Raw genomic sequence first — 17,782 nt, 5'->3', positions numbered from 1 at the left:
CATCTCCATTGTTTTGTTGATGTTGAGTGAGAGGTTGTTTTGCTGACACCACACTCCGAGTGCCCTCACCTCCTCCCTGTAGGCTGTCTCGTCGTTGTTGGTGGTAATCAAGCCTACTACTGTTGTGTCGTCTGCAAGCTTGATGATTGAGTTGGCGGCGTGCATGGCCACGCAGTCATGGGGAACAGGAAGTACTGGAGGGGGCTGAGCACGCAACCTTGTGGGGCCCCAGTGTTAAGAATCAGCGAAGTGGAGATGTTGTTTCCTACCTTCACCACCTGGGGGCGGCCCGTCAGGAAGTCCAGGACCCAATTGCATAGGGCGGGGTTGAGACCCAGGGCCTCAAGCTTAATGATGAGCTTGGAGGGTACTATGGTGTTGAATGCTGAGCTATAGTCAATGAACAGCATTCTTGCATAGGTATTCCTCTTGTTCAGATGGGATAGGACAGTGTGCAGTGTTATGGCGATTGCATCATCTGTGGACCTATTGGGGCAGTAAGCAAATTGAAGTGGGTCTAGGGTGACAGGTGAGGTGGAGATGATATGATCTATATGAGGTGGAGATGATATGACCTCTCAAAGCACTTCATGATGACAGAAGTGAGTGCTACTTGGTGATAGTCATTTAGTTTAGTTACCTTTGCCTTCTTGGGTACAGGAACAATAGTGGCCCTCTTGTAGCATGTGGGGACAGCAGACTGGGATAGGGAGGGATTGAATATGTCCGTAAACACACCAGCCAACTGGTCTGCGTATGCTCTGAGGACGTGGCTAGGGATGCCGTCTAGGCCAGCAGCCTTGCGAGGGTTGACACGTTTAAATGTCTTACTCACGCTGGCCACGGAGGAGAGCCCACAGTCCTTGGTAGTGGGCCACGTCGGTGGCACTGTATTATCCTCAAAGCAGGCAAAGAAGGTGTTTAGTTTGTCTGGAAGCAAGACGTCGGTGTCCGTGACGTGGCTGGTTTTCTTTTTGTAGTCTGTGATTGTCTGTAGACCCTGCCACATACGTCTCGTGTCAGAGCCGTTGAATTGCGACTCCACTTTGTCTCTATACTGACATTTCGCTTGTTTGATTGCCTTGTGGAGGGAATAACTACACTGTTTGTATTCGGCCATAATTCCAGTCACCTTAACATGGTTAAATGCGGTGGTTTGCGCTATCAGTTTTGTGCAAATGCTGCCATCTATCCACGGTTTCTGGTTAAGGTAGGTTTTAGGGTATTCGTCGATATTATTCTCTAAGACATGTCCCAGTCCACGTGACCAAAACTATCTTGAAGCGTGGATTCTGATTGGTCAGACCAGCGTTGAATAGTTCTTAACACGGGTACATCCTGTTTGAGTTTCTGCCTATAGGAAGGAGGAGCAAAATGGAGTCGTGGTCAGATTTGCCAAAAGGAGGGCGGGGGAGGGCCTTATATGCATCGCGGAAGTTAGAGTAGCAGTGATCCAGAGTTTTGCAAGCACAAGTACTACAGTCAATTTGCTGATATAAATTAGGTAGCCTTGTTCTCAAATTTGCTTTGTTAAAATCCCCAGCTACAATAAATGCGGTCTCAGGATATGTGGTTTCCAGTTTGCATAAAGTCCAGTGAAGTTCCTTGAGGGCCGTCGTGGTATCGGCTTGACGGGGGATATACACGCTGTGACAATAACCGAGGAGAAATCTCTTGGGAGATAATACGGTCGGCATTTGATTGTGAGGAATTCTAGGTCAGGTCAACAAAAGGACTTGAGTTCCTGTATGTTGTTACAATTACACCATGCAACTATTTTGCAGGTTACGGTGCATTAGAAAACTTTCCTGTTAAACTCCCTGTTTGTTTGTTTCTCTCAGTGTGTGTATACCAGGGTGAGGAGTACAGTGACGGACAGCAGTGGAATCCCAGCTCCAACCTCTGCACAGCATGTGCTTGTCAGGTTAGAATGTATCTCCTCTCTCTTTCTTGCGTGTGTGTGCAGGTGTCTGCGGCGTATGTGTGTGTATAATGTGTCTTTGTTCCAGGCAGGGAAGGTGCATTGTGTGGGTCCAGAGTGTCCTAAGCTGACCTGTATGCACCAGCTGACAGAACCAGGAACGTGCTGTCCTCGCTGCAGAGGTAAAACACCAGCTTGGACTTTGTATTTGCCTCCCATATATTTAACAAGTTATTGGTCAGGTTTACACAATTTAGCACGCTCTGTGGATGCAAAATGTTATGTGTGCGTGTATCTCAGGGTGTGTGTATGACGGAGAGGAGCATGCTGAGGGCAGTAGCTGGTTTGCAGACTCTACTCCCTGTATGAGCTGTATGTGTGTGGACGGAGTGACCACCTGCTCGGAGGTTCGCTGTCTGTCCCCCTGCATCAACACCGTCACTGTACCTGGGGAGTGCTGCCCTGTGTGTGCAGGTAACTATAATACACACACCCTGTTTACCTTCTGTGTTCCTCTGTTTAGTTCAGTGTCTCTGTGTGTGTTTGGTCAGACTGTGTTCAGTGTCTCTGTGTGTGTTTGGTCAGACTGTGTTCAGTGTCTCTGTGTGTGTTTGGTCAGACTGTGTTCAGTGTCTCTGTGTGTGTTTGGTCAGACTGTGATCAGTGTCTCTGTGTGTGTTTGGTCAGACTGTGATCAGTGTCTCTGTGTGTGTTTGGTCAGACTGTGTTCAGTGTCTCTGTGTGTGTTTGGTCAGACTGTGTTCAGTGTCTCTGTGTGTGTTTGGTCAGACTGTGATCAGTGTCTCTGTGTGTGTTTGGTCAGACTGTGTTCAGTGTCTCTGTGTGTGTTTGGTCAGACTGTGATCAGTGTCTCTGTGTGTGTTTGGTCAGACTGTGTTCAGTGTCTCTCATTGTGTTTGGTCAGACTGTGATCAGTGTCTCTGTGTGTGTTTGGTCAGACTGTGTGTTTGAGGGCAGAGTGTACGGTCCAGGAGACAGCTTCCACCCTGCAGATGACCCCTGTCACATCTGCACCTGCGAGGTACCACACACACACACACACACACACACACACACACACACACACAGCGTGTCTAGATACAGTATTGTAGCAGGTGATGTCATTGTTTCCTGTGTCCAGGTGATGCCAGATGGAGAGCAGCACCTGAGGTGTTACCGTAAGCAGTGTCCCAGCCTGGTGGACTGTGTTAAAAGCAACATCCTGTTCTCTGGACCAGACTCCTGCTGCCCTGTCTGCGCACGTCAGTACACATACACACACATCAGTTTAAGACACGCACACAAACACTCTTTTTCTCTCTCTCTCTCTCCCTCCCTCACTCTAAAGCTTCCAGTAACCTGTGTTAATGAGGCGGGGGTTGACTTATAACGGATTTAGGGTCATGAAATATTGTGTGGATGAAGGGTGTATGGCGGGCTGGTTGAATAAAGAGAAACAATACTTAAAAAAAATCTAAACATTTATCAAATGTATATACTGTATAGACTACATTGAGGTTTTTCTTTCATTATTTTAGGCTTCTGGCATTAGGACATAAGCCTAAGCTTTAGGCCTAACTGTACGAGCGCCAAAGGACAATGTCAGAGTTCAATAAGAGAAAAGCTGTGAAATGAAGAGATTAAAATAAAGAGAAGGAAGGGCCAGAAAAGTATTGTTTGAGAAAGATTTGGTGAAATGGTCAAAGTTGATGATGGCAGTGCCGGGCTACAGTATGTTATATGTGATGATTGTGAGGCGATATACAAATTTGACAGTCTCAAGAAGGGGACTTCAAAATAGGCCAATAGCATATCAAGGGAACAGGCTACTGTTCAGATGGGTTAAATGGAAACTGAAATCTGGACACTGACTGTAGGTCTATAACCTCTGACATAGCCTTAATATTAACTCCTGCAGAATTAAGCATTTCTTGCTGTAAAATTCTACACTATCAAGGCAATTTTTACTCAGGAACAGGAGTGGAGAATTATTATTTATTTATTTCAGCGTCTTGAGAGAATGTGCATGCACAGTTAGATACCGTCTGTAGAGGTGCTATTTTTATCAGCATCATAAAAGCTAATAGTATTTCAACCACAGAAAATATGCATCCAAGCCAAACTGAAATCTTATCCAAAACATGTTGGGTTGTTTTCACAGCTTTCTATTTCCTGACAACCGGTCAAACTGATGTCATTTGGAAATCTTCCACAGAATTTGTATTTTTTTATTGCATGTTCTCCCCGGTCGCTAAACGTCTTTGCTCCACAAAAGAAGCAGAGATGATAGAGAACTTTACCGATGTCAACTAGATTGAAGCATTCATTCTATCAATTCATGACATTATTCTGGTGAGCAAAGGTTTATTTAGTCTATAAGGGCAATATACTTATATAATGACAGAAGAGAAGCTGCATAATCTACTTAAGTTGACTAACAAATAGCCTACCAATATATTGTAAATTATACAGAAATAAATCTAAATCAGTCAAAAGAAATCCTCCACCCTCTGTGAAAATATTGTTCCGCCGTCTCTGACTGTAGCCTACAGGACATGTTTCTATATGAACGAGTTCGGGTTGGGTTCAGGCCTCACATCTTCACTTTATCACATATCGTTGGGCAGTTGCGGATGGGCTATTAGCAATTGCGGGCGGGTGCAGGTGAACAAACAGATGACCCGCCCACCACTAACCTGTGTGTGCGTGCACGTGTTTGTGTAGAGCCCCTCAGTAACTGCACGGCCACTCTGATCGGTAACGAGGTCCTGGCTACAGACGACCCCTGCTTCACCTGCCAGTGCAAGGTACAATGGCAACAACCCCTGACCTGTGTTTGTCTGTTTAAAGCTGTATATTGTGTGTAGGAATAGTGGTATAATAATATAAAGCTGTATATTGTGTGTAGGAATAGTGGTATAATAATATAAAGCTGTATATTGTGTGTAGGAATAGTGGTATAATAATATAAAGCTGTATATTGTGTGTAGGAATAGTGGTATAATAATATAAAGCTGTATATTGTATGTAGGAATAGTGGTATAATAATATAAAGCTGTATATTGTGTGTAGGAATAGTGGTATAATAATATAAAGCTGTATATTGTATGTAGGAATAGTGGTATAATAATATAAAGCTGTATATTGTGTGTAGGAATAGTGGTATAATAATATAAAGCTGTGTATTGTGTGTAGGAATAATGGTATAATAATATAAAGCTGTATATTGTATGTAGGAATAGTGGTATAATAATATAAAGCTGTATATTGTGTGTAGGAATAGTGGTATAATAATATAAAGCTGTATATTGTATGTAGGAATAGTGGTATAATAATATAAAGCTGTATATTGTGTGTAGGAATAGTGGTATAATAATATAAAGCTGTATATTGTATGTAGGAATAGTGGTATAATAATATAAAGCTGTGTATTGTGTGTAGGAATAGTGGTATAATAATATAAAGCTGTATATTGTGTGTAGGAATAGTGGTATAATAATATAAAGCTGTATATTGTATGTAGGAATAGTGGTATAATAATATAAAGCTGTATATTGTGTGTAGGAATAGTGGTATAATAATATAAAGCTGTATATTGTGTGTAGGAATAGTGGTATAATAATATAAAGCTGTATATTGTATGTAGGAATAGTGGTATAATAATATAAAGCTGTATATTGTGTGTAGGAATAGTGGTATAATAATATAAAGCTGTATATTGTATGTAGGAATAGTGGTATAATAATATAAAGCTGTGTATTGTGTGTAGGAATAGTGGTATAATAATATAAAGCTGTATATTGTATGTAGGAATAGTGGTATAATAATATAAAGCTGTGTATTGTGTGTAGGAATAGTGGTATAATAATATAAAGCTGTATATTGTATGTAGGAATAGTGGTATAATAATATAAAGCTGTATATTGTATGTAGGAATAGTGGTATAATAATATAAAGCTGTGTATTGTGTGTAGGAATAGTGGTATAATAATATAAAGCTGTATATTGTATGTAGGAATAGTGGTATAATAATATAAAGCTGTGTATTGTGTGTAGGAATAGTGGTATAATAATATAAAGCTGTGTATTGTGTGTTGGACTAGTGATATATAACCTGTATCCCTGTGTGTTGTTGCGTTGATCAGGACCTGACGTGGACGTGTCTACACCAGAGCTGCCCCCCTCTCAGCTGCCGCCCTGAAGAACACCACACACCCCCTGATTCCTGCTGCCCCATCTGTGACGGTATACGCTCAACCCTACCCCGTTTTCATACACCCTAAACCCCATCTCTCAAACACCAAACCTTAACCTCGAAACCCTGTGGTCAAGTGTGTGTGTGTGTGTGTGTGTTTCTTTCAGAGTGTGTTATCGAGGGTGGGAAGAGGCATGTGTCTAATGGTGAGAGCTGGACAGACAGTGAAGATGAGTGCGTCACATGCACCTGTAATGTAAGTTACACAAACACACATGCACACACGTGCGCTAACACACTCACAGAATCGCACAAATGGCACAAATGTCCATTGTTGTATGTGTGTGTATTCTAGCTGGGTTACATTGAGTGCAGTATAGAGGAGTGTGTTCCTGTGGAGTGTGAGCAGGTCAGAATGAAGACTCCTGGAAAATGCTGTTACGAGTGCCAAGGTACCGCTTCTACAGTACTCGCTAACCACTAAAATATATATATAACTATGCAATGGCCTCCCGAGTGGCGCAGTGGTCTAAGGCACTGCATCGCATTGCTAGCTGTGCCGCTAGAGATTCTGGGTTTGAGTCCAGGCTCTGTTGCAGCCAGCTGTGACCGGGAGAAACATTTGACCTAGCGTTGTTGGGTTAGGGGAGGGTTTGGCCGGCAGGGATGTCCTTTTCCCATCGCGCACTAGCGACTCCTGTGGCGGGCCGGGCGCAGTGCACGCTGACAGTCACTAGGTGTACGGTGTTTTCTCCGACACATCGGTGCGGCTGGCTTCCGGGTTAAGTGGGCATTGTGTCAAGAAGCAGTGCGGCTTGGTTGGGTTGTGTTTTGGAGAACGCACGGCTCCCAACATTCGCCTCCCCCAACTCGATACGAGTTGCAGCGATGAGACAAGACTGTAACTACCAATTGGATACCACAAAATTGGGGAGAAAAAGGGGTAAAAAAACTATGCAATATCACCACTACACAGCTAAACTGTTAATATACCACTAAATAATGTGTGTGTGTGTGTGTGTGTGTGTGTGTGTGTGTGTTTCAGACTCGGGGGTGCAGTGTGTGTACCAAGGCTCTGTGTACCAGTCTAATGAACAGTGGGAAGTGGATGAGTGTACCAGCTGTACCTGTGTGGTTGGAGACGTACACTGTTACAGCCAACGCTGTCCTCCACTAGGCTGTGCAGCGGTCAATATAACACACACTTGTCTCTCAGTGTTCTGTCTGGTCTTTCAGTGTACTGTATGGTCTCTCAGTGTTGTGTCTGACTAAGTGTTCCATATGTTCTTTCGGTGTTCCGTCTGGTCTATTAGTGTTCTTTTTGGCCTCTCAGTGGTCCGTCTGGCCTCTCAGTGGTCCGTCTGACTCTGTGTTCTGTCTGGTCTCGCAGTGTTTTCTGTCTGATCTTTCAGTGTTCCATCTGGTTTCTTAGTATTCTGTCTAACTATGTGTTCCGTTTGACTCGTGTGTAACAGGATGAGACTCCTGCTGTGATCCCAGGTGTGTGTTGTCCCCACTGCATACCACGGCCAGCCACCTGCGTAGCATTTGGGGATCCCCACTACAGGACCTTCGATGGCCGCATGCTCCACTTCCAGGGGGCCTGCACTTACATACTGTCCCAGGACTGTGACGGAGGGGACTTCAGGTACTTTAGCAATGCTTTTTCTGTTAACAAGATTCATGCGAGATTTGGTATTTGGTTGATTTGAACTAATTTGTGTACACCTGTGCGTGTCCAGTATCCATGCGACCAATGATGACCGTGGTCGAAAGGGAGTGTCCTGGACCAAAGAAGTGACTGTTTTCATAGGAGATGTGGTAGTGCAGCTACTCCAGGACTGGGTCGTTAGGGTGAGTGGGTTTCTGGTTGTGGATGTTCTAGCAGCGAGCCAATCAGAGCATGTGTGTAAGAGGTGAGAGCCAATCTGAGCTGAGGTGTGTTTTTTATTCCAGGTGGACTACAAGGTTGTCACCCTGCCTTTCCTCAAAGAACCATACATCTACCTGGAGCGCCAGACAAATACCATCCTACTCAACACTAATATAGGACTAAAGGTACTAAAACTACTGTATCTATTTACTCTAAGTTGTCTAAACCCTTACCTGTGTTAACTCTTGCATGTCTGAACTCCTCAGGTGTTGTGGAGTGGGCGGTCCCACCTGGAAGTGAGTATACCGGGGTCGTATAAAGGTCACACCTGTGGTCTCTGTGGCAACTTCAACAACTACCCCCAGGACGACCTACGAACCCCTGCAGGAAAAGTCAGTCAATCAGAGGCCGACTTTGGAAACAGCTGGAAGGTGAGTGAGTGTGTGTCTGTCTACTTTGTAGGTAGAGTGTTAACCACAACTCCTGTAGTTGTGTAAAATGACGCCAGAGAGGAAGGCAGACGTTTTACGTGTCCCCAACCGATGTTGGGGACACGTAAAACGTGTTTTTTTGTTTGTAACATATTTTTTGACTTATTTTGTACATAATGTAGCCTCTACCGTCTCTTATAACAAAAATTAACTTCTAGACATCAGGACTGTGATTATTCACCACGGACTAGCAGAATCCTTTTTTTCCTTTCACGAGTCTGACGAGCCCAACGAGAAGGATATACTGCTTTCTCGGGAACAGGCCCCAATCCCTGTGATCTGCGTGAAGAGGAGGCGGAGAAAAAGGGGCCGAAGGGCGGGCTGCCTTCTGCGAATTGGTAGACGATCGAATAAACCCTCACTTCCTTCCATTCTGCTAGCAAACGTGCAATCTTTCGAGAATAAAATCGATGACCTAAGCGGAAGATTAAACTACCAACGGGACATTAAAAACTGTAATATCTTATGCTTCACGGAACCGTGGCTGAACGACGACACTATCAACATACAGCTGGCTGGTTATACACTGTACCAGCAGGATAGAACAGCGGCATCTGGTAAAACAAGGGGTGGCGGACTATGTATTTTTGTAAATAACTGCTGGTGCACGATATCTAAGGAAGTCTCGAGCTATTGCTCGCCTGAGGTAGAGTATTTCATGATAAGCTGTAGACCACACTACCTACCTAGAGTTTTCATCTGTATTTTTCGTAGCTGTTTACATACCACCACAGTCAGAGGCTGGCACTAAGACAGCATTTAATGAGCTGTATTCCGCCATAAGCAAACAAGAAATCCTAGTAGCCGGGGACTTTAATGCAAGGAAACTTAAATCCGTTTTGCCAAATTTCTATCAGCATGTTAATTAAATGTGCAACCAGAGGGGAAAAGTTCTGGACCACCTCTACTCCACACACAGAGACGCATACAAAGCTCTCCCTCCATTTGGCAAATCTGACCATAATTCTATCCTTCCGATTCCTGCTTACAAATTATTAAAAACAGGAAGCACCAGTGACTAGATCAATAAAAAAGTGGTCAGATGAAGCAGATGCTAAACTACAGGACTGTTTTGCTAGCACAGACTGGAATATGTTCCGGGATTCCTCCGATGGCATTGAGGAGTACACCACATCAGTCATTGGCTTCATCAATAAGTGCATCAATGACGTCATTCCTACAGTGACGATACGTACATACCCCAACCAGAAGCCATGGATTACAGGCAGCATCGGCACAGAGCTAAAGCCTAGAGCTGCCGCTTTCAAGGAGCGGGACTCTAAACCAGAAGCTTATAAGAAATCCCGCTATGCCCTCCGACGAACCATCAAACAGCCAAAGCGTCAATACAGGACTAATCGAATCATGCTACACCGGCTCTGGCATTCATCGGATGTGGCAGAGCTTGCAAACCATTACAGACTACAAAGGGAAGCACAGCCGAGAGCTGCCCAGTGACACGAGCCTACCAGACGAGCTAAACTACTTTGATGATCGCTTCAAGGCAAATAACACTGAAACATTCATGGGAGCACCAGCTGTTCCGGGAGACTGTGTGATCACGCTCTCCCCAGTCGATGTGAGTCAGACCTTTAATCAGGTCAACATTCACAAGGCCGCAGGGCCAGATGGATTACCAGGATGTGTACTGCGAGCATGCGCTGACCAACTGGCAAGTGTCTTCACTGACATTTTCAACCTCTCCCTGTTTGAGTCTGTAATACCAATGTTTAAACAGACCACCATAGTGCCTGTGCCCACGAACACTAAGGTAACCTGCCTAAATGACTACCGACCTGTAGCACTCATGTCTGTAGCAATGAAAAGGCTGGTCATGGCTCATCAACACCATCAACACCATCATCCCAGATACCCTAGACCCACTCCAATTTGCATACCGCCCCAACAGATCCACAGATGATGCAATCTCTATTGCACTCCACACTACCCTTTCCCACCTGGACAAAAGCAACACCTATTTGAGAATGCTATTAATTGACTACAGCTCAGTGTTCTACACCATAGTGCCCTCAAAGCTCATCAATAAGCTAAGGACCCTGGGACTAAACAGCTCCCTCTGAAACTGGATCCTGGGCCTCCTGATGGGCCGCCCCCAGGTGCTAAGGGTAGGTAACAACATATCCGCCATGCTGATCCTCTAACACGGGCCCCTCAGGGGTGCGTGCTCAGTCCCCTCCTGTACTCCCTGTTCACGGTCAGGCACGACTCCAACAACATCATTAATTTTGCCGATGACACAACAGTGATCAACAATGAGACAGCCTATAGGATAGAGGTCAGAGACCTGGCCGTGTGGTGCCAGGACAACAACCTCTCCCTCAACGTGATCAAGACAATGAGATGATTATGGCCTACAGGAAAAAGAGGACAGAGCACTCCCCCATTCTCATCGATGGGGCTGCAGTGGAGCAGGTTGGTGTCCACATCACCAACAAACTAACATGGTCCAAGCACACCAAGGCAGTCGTGAAGTCGTGATGACAAAACCTATTGCCCCTCAGGAGACTGAAAAAATTTGGCATGGGTCCTCAGATCCTCAAAAGGTTCTACAGCTGCGCCATCGAGAGCATCCTGACTGGTTACATCACTGCCTGGTATGGCAACTGCTCGGCCTCCGACCGCAAGGCACTACAGAGGGTTGTGCGTACGGCCCAGTACATCACTGGGGCCAAGCTTCCTGCCATCCAGGACCTCTATACCAGGCGGTGTCAGAGGAAGGCCCAAAAATTGTCAGACTACTACCACCCTAGTCATAGAGTGTTCTGTCTGCTACCGCACGGCAAGCGGTACCGGAGCGCCAAGTCTAGGTCAAAAAGGCTTCTTAATAGCTTCTACCTCTAAGCCAGAAGACTCCTGAACATCGAATCAAATGGCTACCCAGACTATTTGCATTGCCCCCCCCCCTTTTTTTTCCACCACTGCTACTCTGTTATCATCTATGCAGTCACTTTAATAACTCTACCTGCATGTGCATACTACCTCAACTAACCGGTGCCCCCGTACATTGACTCTGCACCTGTACCCCCCTATATATAGTCTCGCTATTGTTATTTTACTGCTGTTCTTAATTACTTGTTAGTTTTATTTCTTATTCTTATCTCTATCTCCCCCTGTAGGTGGGTAGTGGTAACAGCAGCCTGCCATGTCAGCCTGGGGAGGATATTGATCCCTGTAAGGCAGCAGGCTACCAGGCCAGGAAGTCGGCTAATGCACGCTGCAGGTAACACACAAACCAGACTTTTCAAAAACGTTAGCTGAGCTTGAGCTTGCCTGCTAGATTGATTGATTGATTGACCTTTGTTCCTCAGGGTTCTGAAGTCTGCAGTGTTCCATACCTGCCACCACTTGGTGGCTCCAGAGCCCTGGTATGCAGCATGTGTCTATGACCTGTGTGCCTGTGGAGCCAACGCTGACGAGTGTCTGTGTGATGCCCTGGAGGCCTACGCAGCGCAGTGCAGAGAGGCTGGGGCTAAACTGTCCTGGAGGAGCTCCTCACTGTGTGGTAAATACAAACACAAAACCACAGTATAAAACATTTTACCACAGTAAAAGGCCCCATCTCTCTGTGTTGACATAATCTCTCCCTCTCTCCCTGCCCATTTCTCTCTCTCGATCTAGCGGTGGGCTGTCCAGTGGAGCGTGGTTTCGTGTTTGATGAATGTGGTCCCCCATGTCCAGTGACCTGTGTTAACCGTGACGTGCCACTAGGGGTGATAGAGAGCCACTGTTTTAAACCCTGTGTGCCCGGCTGCCAGTGTCCTGCTGGACTGGTACTACACAACAACCACTGTGTACCACCAGAGACATGCCCCAAGATCATACATGGCAAGTCCTAACACACACCCACACACATGGACTGCATGGGCCTCTCCCAACTCTGACAGTGTGAATGAACTGTCTGAGGAGGTGTCTCACTCACCTGTGGACTTTATTAACATTCTGTGAAGCTGAATTCATTTGTATCAACATTGTAATGAATTCTCTGTATTTTATGACTGTACTGTTAAGTGTGATGTGACCACTCTGTGCCTCTAACGCTCAGGATAGGGCTGCTGATCCACCATCGTGCTCTGCAGGGATGTAGTGGGAAAACACTGTTGAGAAAATAAAAAGGTGTTGACATGTTGTTACACTCCACTACATCCCAGGTGCTTTTACTGTATAAACCTCATTCTCTGTTGTATCCACAGGGAATTATTTGAATATATTATGTTTGTCCCTTAATGTAGGTATTATGTTTTATGCCAGACTACACAGACTTACAATATTGGACACATTCCCTCTGCCATTTCACAACAAATAAAGATGACTATCCAACGTGTGGTTTTTGGGCGTGTTTTAATACATTGTACAGGCCAGGGAAACTAATTGCGCCTACGTGAGACCAGTAACATGGTCAGGTGTCACCTGCCTGAGGCTGACAGACAACTTTCACTGTTGTTTCCTGGTAAAGGAATTTCTCTGTTGTCGGGGAGACTGACATAACCATGCCAATAGTGTGTATAATTCAGTCTATGGCGTAAACATGGAACAGCTAAGACACTGGCTGAGAATGTTTATTTTCCTCAGTACTGTCTTATTCGTATTGTGTGCGTGTGTCCATGTGTGCAATGTTTGATGTGTAAGCTACTGTGTGTTCTCTCCAGGGTGTGATGGAGCACTGTGTGTTCTCTCCAGGGTGTGATGGAGCAGTGTGTGTTCTCTCCAGGGTGTGATGGAGCACTGTGTGTTCTCTCCAGGGTGTGATGGAGCACTGTGTGTTCTCTCCAGGGTGTGATGGAGCACTGTGTGTTCTCTCCAGGGTGTGATGGAGCAGTGTGTCGGTAGGCTTCACCAGTTTTTACGTTGTTCTCTAGGAAGACAGCTTTCTCGGGATGTGTGTGTTCTGTTCCACAAGCTGTTGCATGAACACACTGGCATGTAGGACGCACACACAGCTATACAGAATTTGACACAAACACAAACCGGTATAATAGAAGTTAGGTTGTGTTTGTGTATAGTCCACTCTTTTTCTGTTTCAATTCAATAGGTTTGACAGGCAAATCTGTTATTATTGCCAAGCTGTATTGTAAAAACCTCTTCCCCTCCCTCACGTTTTTGTTGATAAGCTATATGAGCAAAAAATAAATTATAATGGACTGTTATCCTTTCCTGCGGGCAGAAACATAAAAAGCTAAACTGAACTAGCTGACTAAGCAGAATGCTACCTCTTACTAATGCTTAATCATAAAATAGAGTTAGCTAGCTAGGTCTCAAATAGGTCAGTAAATAAGAAAATTATAACTTTCCACGTTTTCTTAAGTTCATATAGCTTATTCAACTTAATTTCAATAAAGCAAATGTTAGCTCACTCACTTGTATATTTGACACTTATCTAGCTCTATTTATTCATTCAACATGAGTAGCTAAGAGGTTGATAAATGCTTAGCTAGCATGCTCTGATTAGCTCAGCATGTTGCTGCAATCTTGCTACATTTGACTCTGCTTCAAGTCAACAGACCAGTTCAAATCAAACTTTGTCACATGCACCGAATACAACATGTGAAGACCGTGAAATGCTTACTTACAAGCCCTTAACTCTTTCTTGAACTGCACTGTTGGTTAAGAAAATATTTACCAAATAAACTAAAGTAAACATTTATAAAAAGTAACAATAAAATAACAATAATGAGGCTATATACAGGGGGTACCGGTACTGAGTCAGTGTGCAGGGGTACAGGTTAGAGGTAATTTGTACATGTAGGTAGGGGTGAAGTGACTATGAATAGATAATAAACAGAGAGTAGCAGCAGTGTACAAAAACAAACAGGGGGGGTCAATGTAAATAATCCAATGGCTATTTAATTAACTGTTCAGCAGTCTTATGGCTTGGGGGTATAAGCTGTTAAGGAGCCTTTTAGTCCTAGACAAGGTGCTCCGGTACTGCTTGTCATGCGGTAGCAGAGAAAACAATCTATGACTTGGGTGAGAAGTCTGACAGTTTTTTGGGCTTTCCTCTGACACCGCCTTCCTGGATGGCAGGAAGCTTGGCCCCAGGGATGTACTGGGCCATATCTTAAGAGATATTGACACATTTGTCTGACTACTGTAACACAATAATGATTTAAAAACATTACAACTTGTAACTCAACATTTTATTCACAAGGTTCTCAGTTCAAACCTCTGCCATGTTTTCAAAAGTTGTCCATATATTTCAGACATTTGAGAGTAAAAAAACCTTGACTGGGGTGTGTTTCTGAACCTTGATTCTACAGATCTACAAGGACGTACAGTTGCTGAACACAGGAAAACTGTACCCCACAGACACACATCGCACACCTCAACCAAGCCCTGTACCGCCGGTCATGCTAAGTACGACAGAGATGCACAGAACATACCCACAGAGAAAGAAAAGAGAGAAAGAGATGTGTGAGAGGAGACTGAGGAGAGCAGCTAGACAGCGCTGGGCCAGGTAAGCTGTTAGTTTGTCTGTAAGACTGTGTTCCTCTCTCTTTCCCTTCCTCTTTCTATCCCTCTCTCACCCATAATCACACTCTGTGTGTGTGTGTGTGTGTGTGTGTGTGTGTGTGTCTGTCCCTGTCCCCAGGCTGGTGGAGGAGGGGGTGTGCGGATCACTGCCATCTATGAGCTGTGGTCAGACGTCGTCGGTGAGAGGTCAAGTGTTGGGGTGTGTCGCTATGGGAGTAAAGTATGTCGCCTACTGGCGGGAGTAAAATATGTCGCCTACTGGCGGGAGTAAAATATGTCGCATACTGGCGGGAGTAAAGTATGACGCCATCACACACACACTCTACACAGAGATGCTGCATGAACACCATGGTGAGACAAACACACACACAGTACATCACATGTGTATACGCAGAACATCCCATCTTGTTTCTGATATTCCAGGGCTGGCTGCCTGGGAGACGCTGTTACCGTGGGAGGGTGAGGAGAGGGAGGTGGAGCTAGGTTTGCTATGGGAGGAGAGTCAGGAGTCAGTTGACATGCTGAATCAGTCTGACCTGCCTGGAGCCTTCAGAATATACAGGTAACACACATGCTTAAGATGGTTTTAGGCTGTGCATAACAATTATACACAATGAGTTGATATAGAGGAGTAATTTAATGGAGTGGGAAACCTACGGATGAGCCAGTGTGTGTGCAGCAGATGGCTACCTCTCTGATCATGTGATGACATGATTAACAGGCGCAATGAGGGCATGTCTCTGAGGGGCTGTCCTGATTGGGTGAAACCCAGTGAGGAGTCTTGGTCAGCCATCTCCCTCCTCACTGGGATACACACCAGCCTTGAGCACCAGACAAATACACTCACTGCCCTGGCCAGGAGGTACACACACAGAAACACACACACCTCAAATCCACAATAACTGCCCTTACCAAGAGGCAAACACATTTTGCCAATCACAACCTTGACTGTGAGAATGTGTCCCTCTGCCCTTGCAGGCTGGACAGGGAGACCCTGTGGCTGATGGGTCTGTACACCAGCCTGGCCACCATCAGTGCTCAGAGGGAGAAACTGTCCTATGGTGCACTGCTTGCTGGCAGCCAGACAGGACTGGGAGACATGGTGAGGCCTTCATGGCAACCACAATGGGAATAAGTCTCTGACTTTACTGTGTCAATTTCATATATCTGCCTTGTTTCCAGGCCCAGTATTAGCGGCTCCTGCAGTAGACATCAAGCCCGGCTCTACCTGCAGGAGGAGGAAGAACCCCCTATCTCTCAACAACAGTTTGTCTAGTATCTGTCAGGAACACTGCTGTTGCCTCTTTTCTATACTGTGTTATACCCCCCTGCTCCTGGAGTTTGACCCCTAGCCTCTGACCTCTGATCAGGTGGTGCTGAAGTGTCTGATACTGAGTCAGGAGTGGGAAGGAAAGTGCCTGTTGAGGCTCCTGCATGGGATCTCCCCAGATAAGCCGCAGTGGCCAGGAGAGCAGAATTCACCTATTCACCAGGTCAGTATGTCTGCCTGTCTATTTAATATAGCTAAATTACTGCTTTTCCCTGTCTTGATCTCTAACGTGTCCTATTATCTATAATGAAAATATAATAATCAAACTTTATCAAATGCGCAGAATACAACGAGTGTAGACTTTACCGTGAAATGCTTGCCTACGAGCAACTTCCCAACAATGCAGTTTAAAAAAATTAAGAAAATAATAACGAGGAAAAAAATTCAAATGGAGCTATATACAGGGAGTCCCTGTATCATATCAATACACTATATATACACACGCACACACACACACACACACACGAAAGTATGTTGACACCCATTCAAATTAGTAGATTTGGCTATTTCAGCCACACCTGCTGCTGACAGGTGTATAAAATCGAGCACACAGCCATGCAATCTCCATAGGTAAACATTGGCAGTAAAATGGCCTTACTGAAGAGCTCAATGACTTTCAACGTGGCACTGTGATAGGATGCCACCTTTCCAACAAGTCAGTCCGTAAAATTTCTGCCCTGCTAGAGCTGCCCGGTCAACTTTAAGTGCTGTGAAGTGGAAATGTCTAGGAGCGAAAACGTCTCAGCTGCGAAGTGGTAGGCCACGCAAGCTCACAGAATGGACACGCCGAGTGCTGAAGCGCGGTAACGTGTAAAATTGTCTGTCTTCGGTTGCAACACTTACTACCGAGTTCCAAACTGCCTTTGGAAGCAACGTCAGCACAAGAACTGTTCGTCGGGAGCTTCATGAAATGGATTTCAATGGTCGAGCATCCGCACACAAGCCTAAGATCACTGTGCGCAATACCAAGAGTTGGCTGGAGTAGTGTAAATCTCGCCGCCATTGGACTCTGGAGCAGTGGAAACGTGTTCTCTGGAGTGATGAATCACGCTTCACCATCTGGGTTTGGTGGATGCCAGGAGAACGCTATCTAGCCGAATGCATAGGCCCAACTGTAAAGTTTGGTGGAGGAGGAATAATGATGTGGGGCTGTTTTTCATGGTTCGGGCTAGGCCTCTTAGTTCCATTGCAGTGGTGTAAAGTACTTTAACATATTACTTAAGTATTTTTTACTTAAGTCGTATCTGTACTTTACTATTTATATTTTTGACAACTTTTACTTCACTACATTCCTAAAGAAAATGATGTACTTTTTACTTCATACATTTTCCCTGGCACCCAAAAGTACTCGTTACATTTTGAATGCTTAGCGGGACAGAAAATGGTCCAATTCGCAGACTTATTAAAGAGAACATCCCTGGTCATCCCTACTGCCTCTGATCTGGCAGACTCACTAAACACAAATGCTTTGTTTTTAAATTAT

General features: G+C 45.0%; 1 protein-coding gene across 2 annotated transcripts in view; it reads left to right on the top strand.

Annotated features, from left to right (window-relative positions):
* The window catches only part of kcp (kielin cysteine rich BMP regulator), a 53,762-nt gene that overhangs the window by 32,018 nt on the left and 3,962 nt on the right, over positions 1–17,782 (top strand). Inside the window, exons 32-52 of one of the 2 annotated variants that reach the window (XM_029758604.1) lie at positions 1,842–1,924; positions 2,010–2,103; positions 2,222–2,395; positions 2,881–2,963; positions 3,063–3,183; positions 4,646–4,728; positions 6,067–6,166; positions 6,284–6,372; positions 6,472–6,568; positions 7,162–7,304; positions 7,592–7,764; positions 7,859–7,970; positions 8,073–8,174; positions 8,256–8,420; positions 11,618–11,721; positions 11,810–12,003; positions 12,120–12,326; positions 14,756–14,952; positions 15,088–15,531; positions 15,948–16,071; positions 16,152–16,462. In XM_029758604.1, coding sequence (XP_029614464.1) covers positions 1,842–1,924; positions 2,010–2,103; positions 2,222–2,395; positions 2,881–2,963; positions 3,063–3,183; positions 4,646–4,728; positions 6,067–6,166; positions 6,284–6,372; positions 6,472–6,568; positions 7,162–7,304; positions 7,592–7,764; positions 7,859–7,970; positions 8,073–8,174; positions 8,256–8,420; positions 11,618–11,721; positions 11,810–12,003; positions 12,120–12,326; positions 14,756–14,913 — 2,282 coding nt within the window. In that variant the 3' untranslated portion in view covers positions 14,914–14,952; positions 15,088–15,531; positions 15,948–16,071; positions 16,152–16,462. Of the gene's footprint in view, positions 1–1,841; positions 1,925–2,009; positions 2,104–2,221; positions 2,396–2,880; positions 2,964–3,062; positions 3,184–4,645; positions 4,729–6,066; positions 6,167–6,283; positions 6,373–6,471; positions 6,569–7,161; positions 7,305–7,591; positions 7,765–7,858; positions 7,971–8,072; positions 8,175–8,255; positions 8,421–11,617; positions 11,722–11,809; positions 12,004–12,119; positions 12,819–14,755; positions 14,953–15,087; positions 15,532–15,947; positions 16,072–16,151; positions 16,463–17,782 lie in introns of those variants that run through there. The other variant, XM_029758605.1, reaches the window with a different exon arrangement.

The sequence above is a fragment of the Salmo trutta genome, chromosome 7 (assembly GCF_901001165.1).
Source record: "Salmo trutta chromosome 7, fSalTru1.1, whole genome shotgun sequence".
Lineage (NCBI taxonomy): Eukaryota > Metazoa > Chordata > Actinopteri > Salmoniformes > Salmonidae > Salmo > Salmo trutta.
Note: the sequence above shows the minus strand (reverse complement) of the source record. Positions and strands in the feature narration are given on the sequence as shown.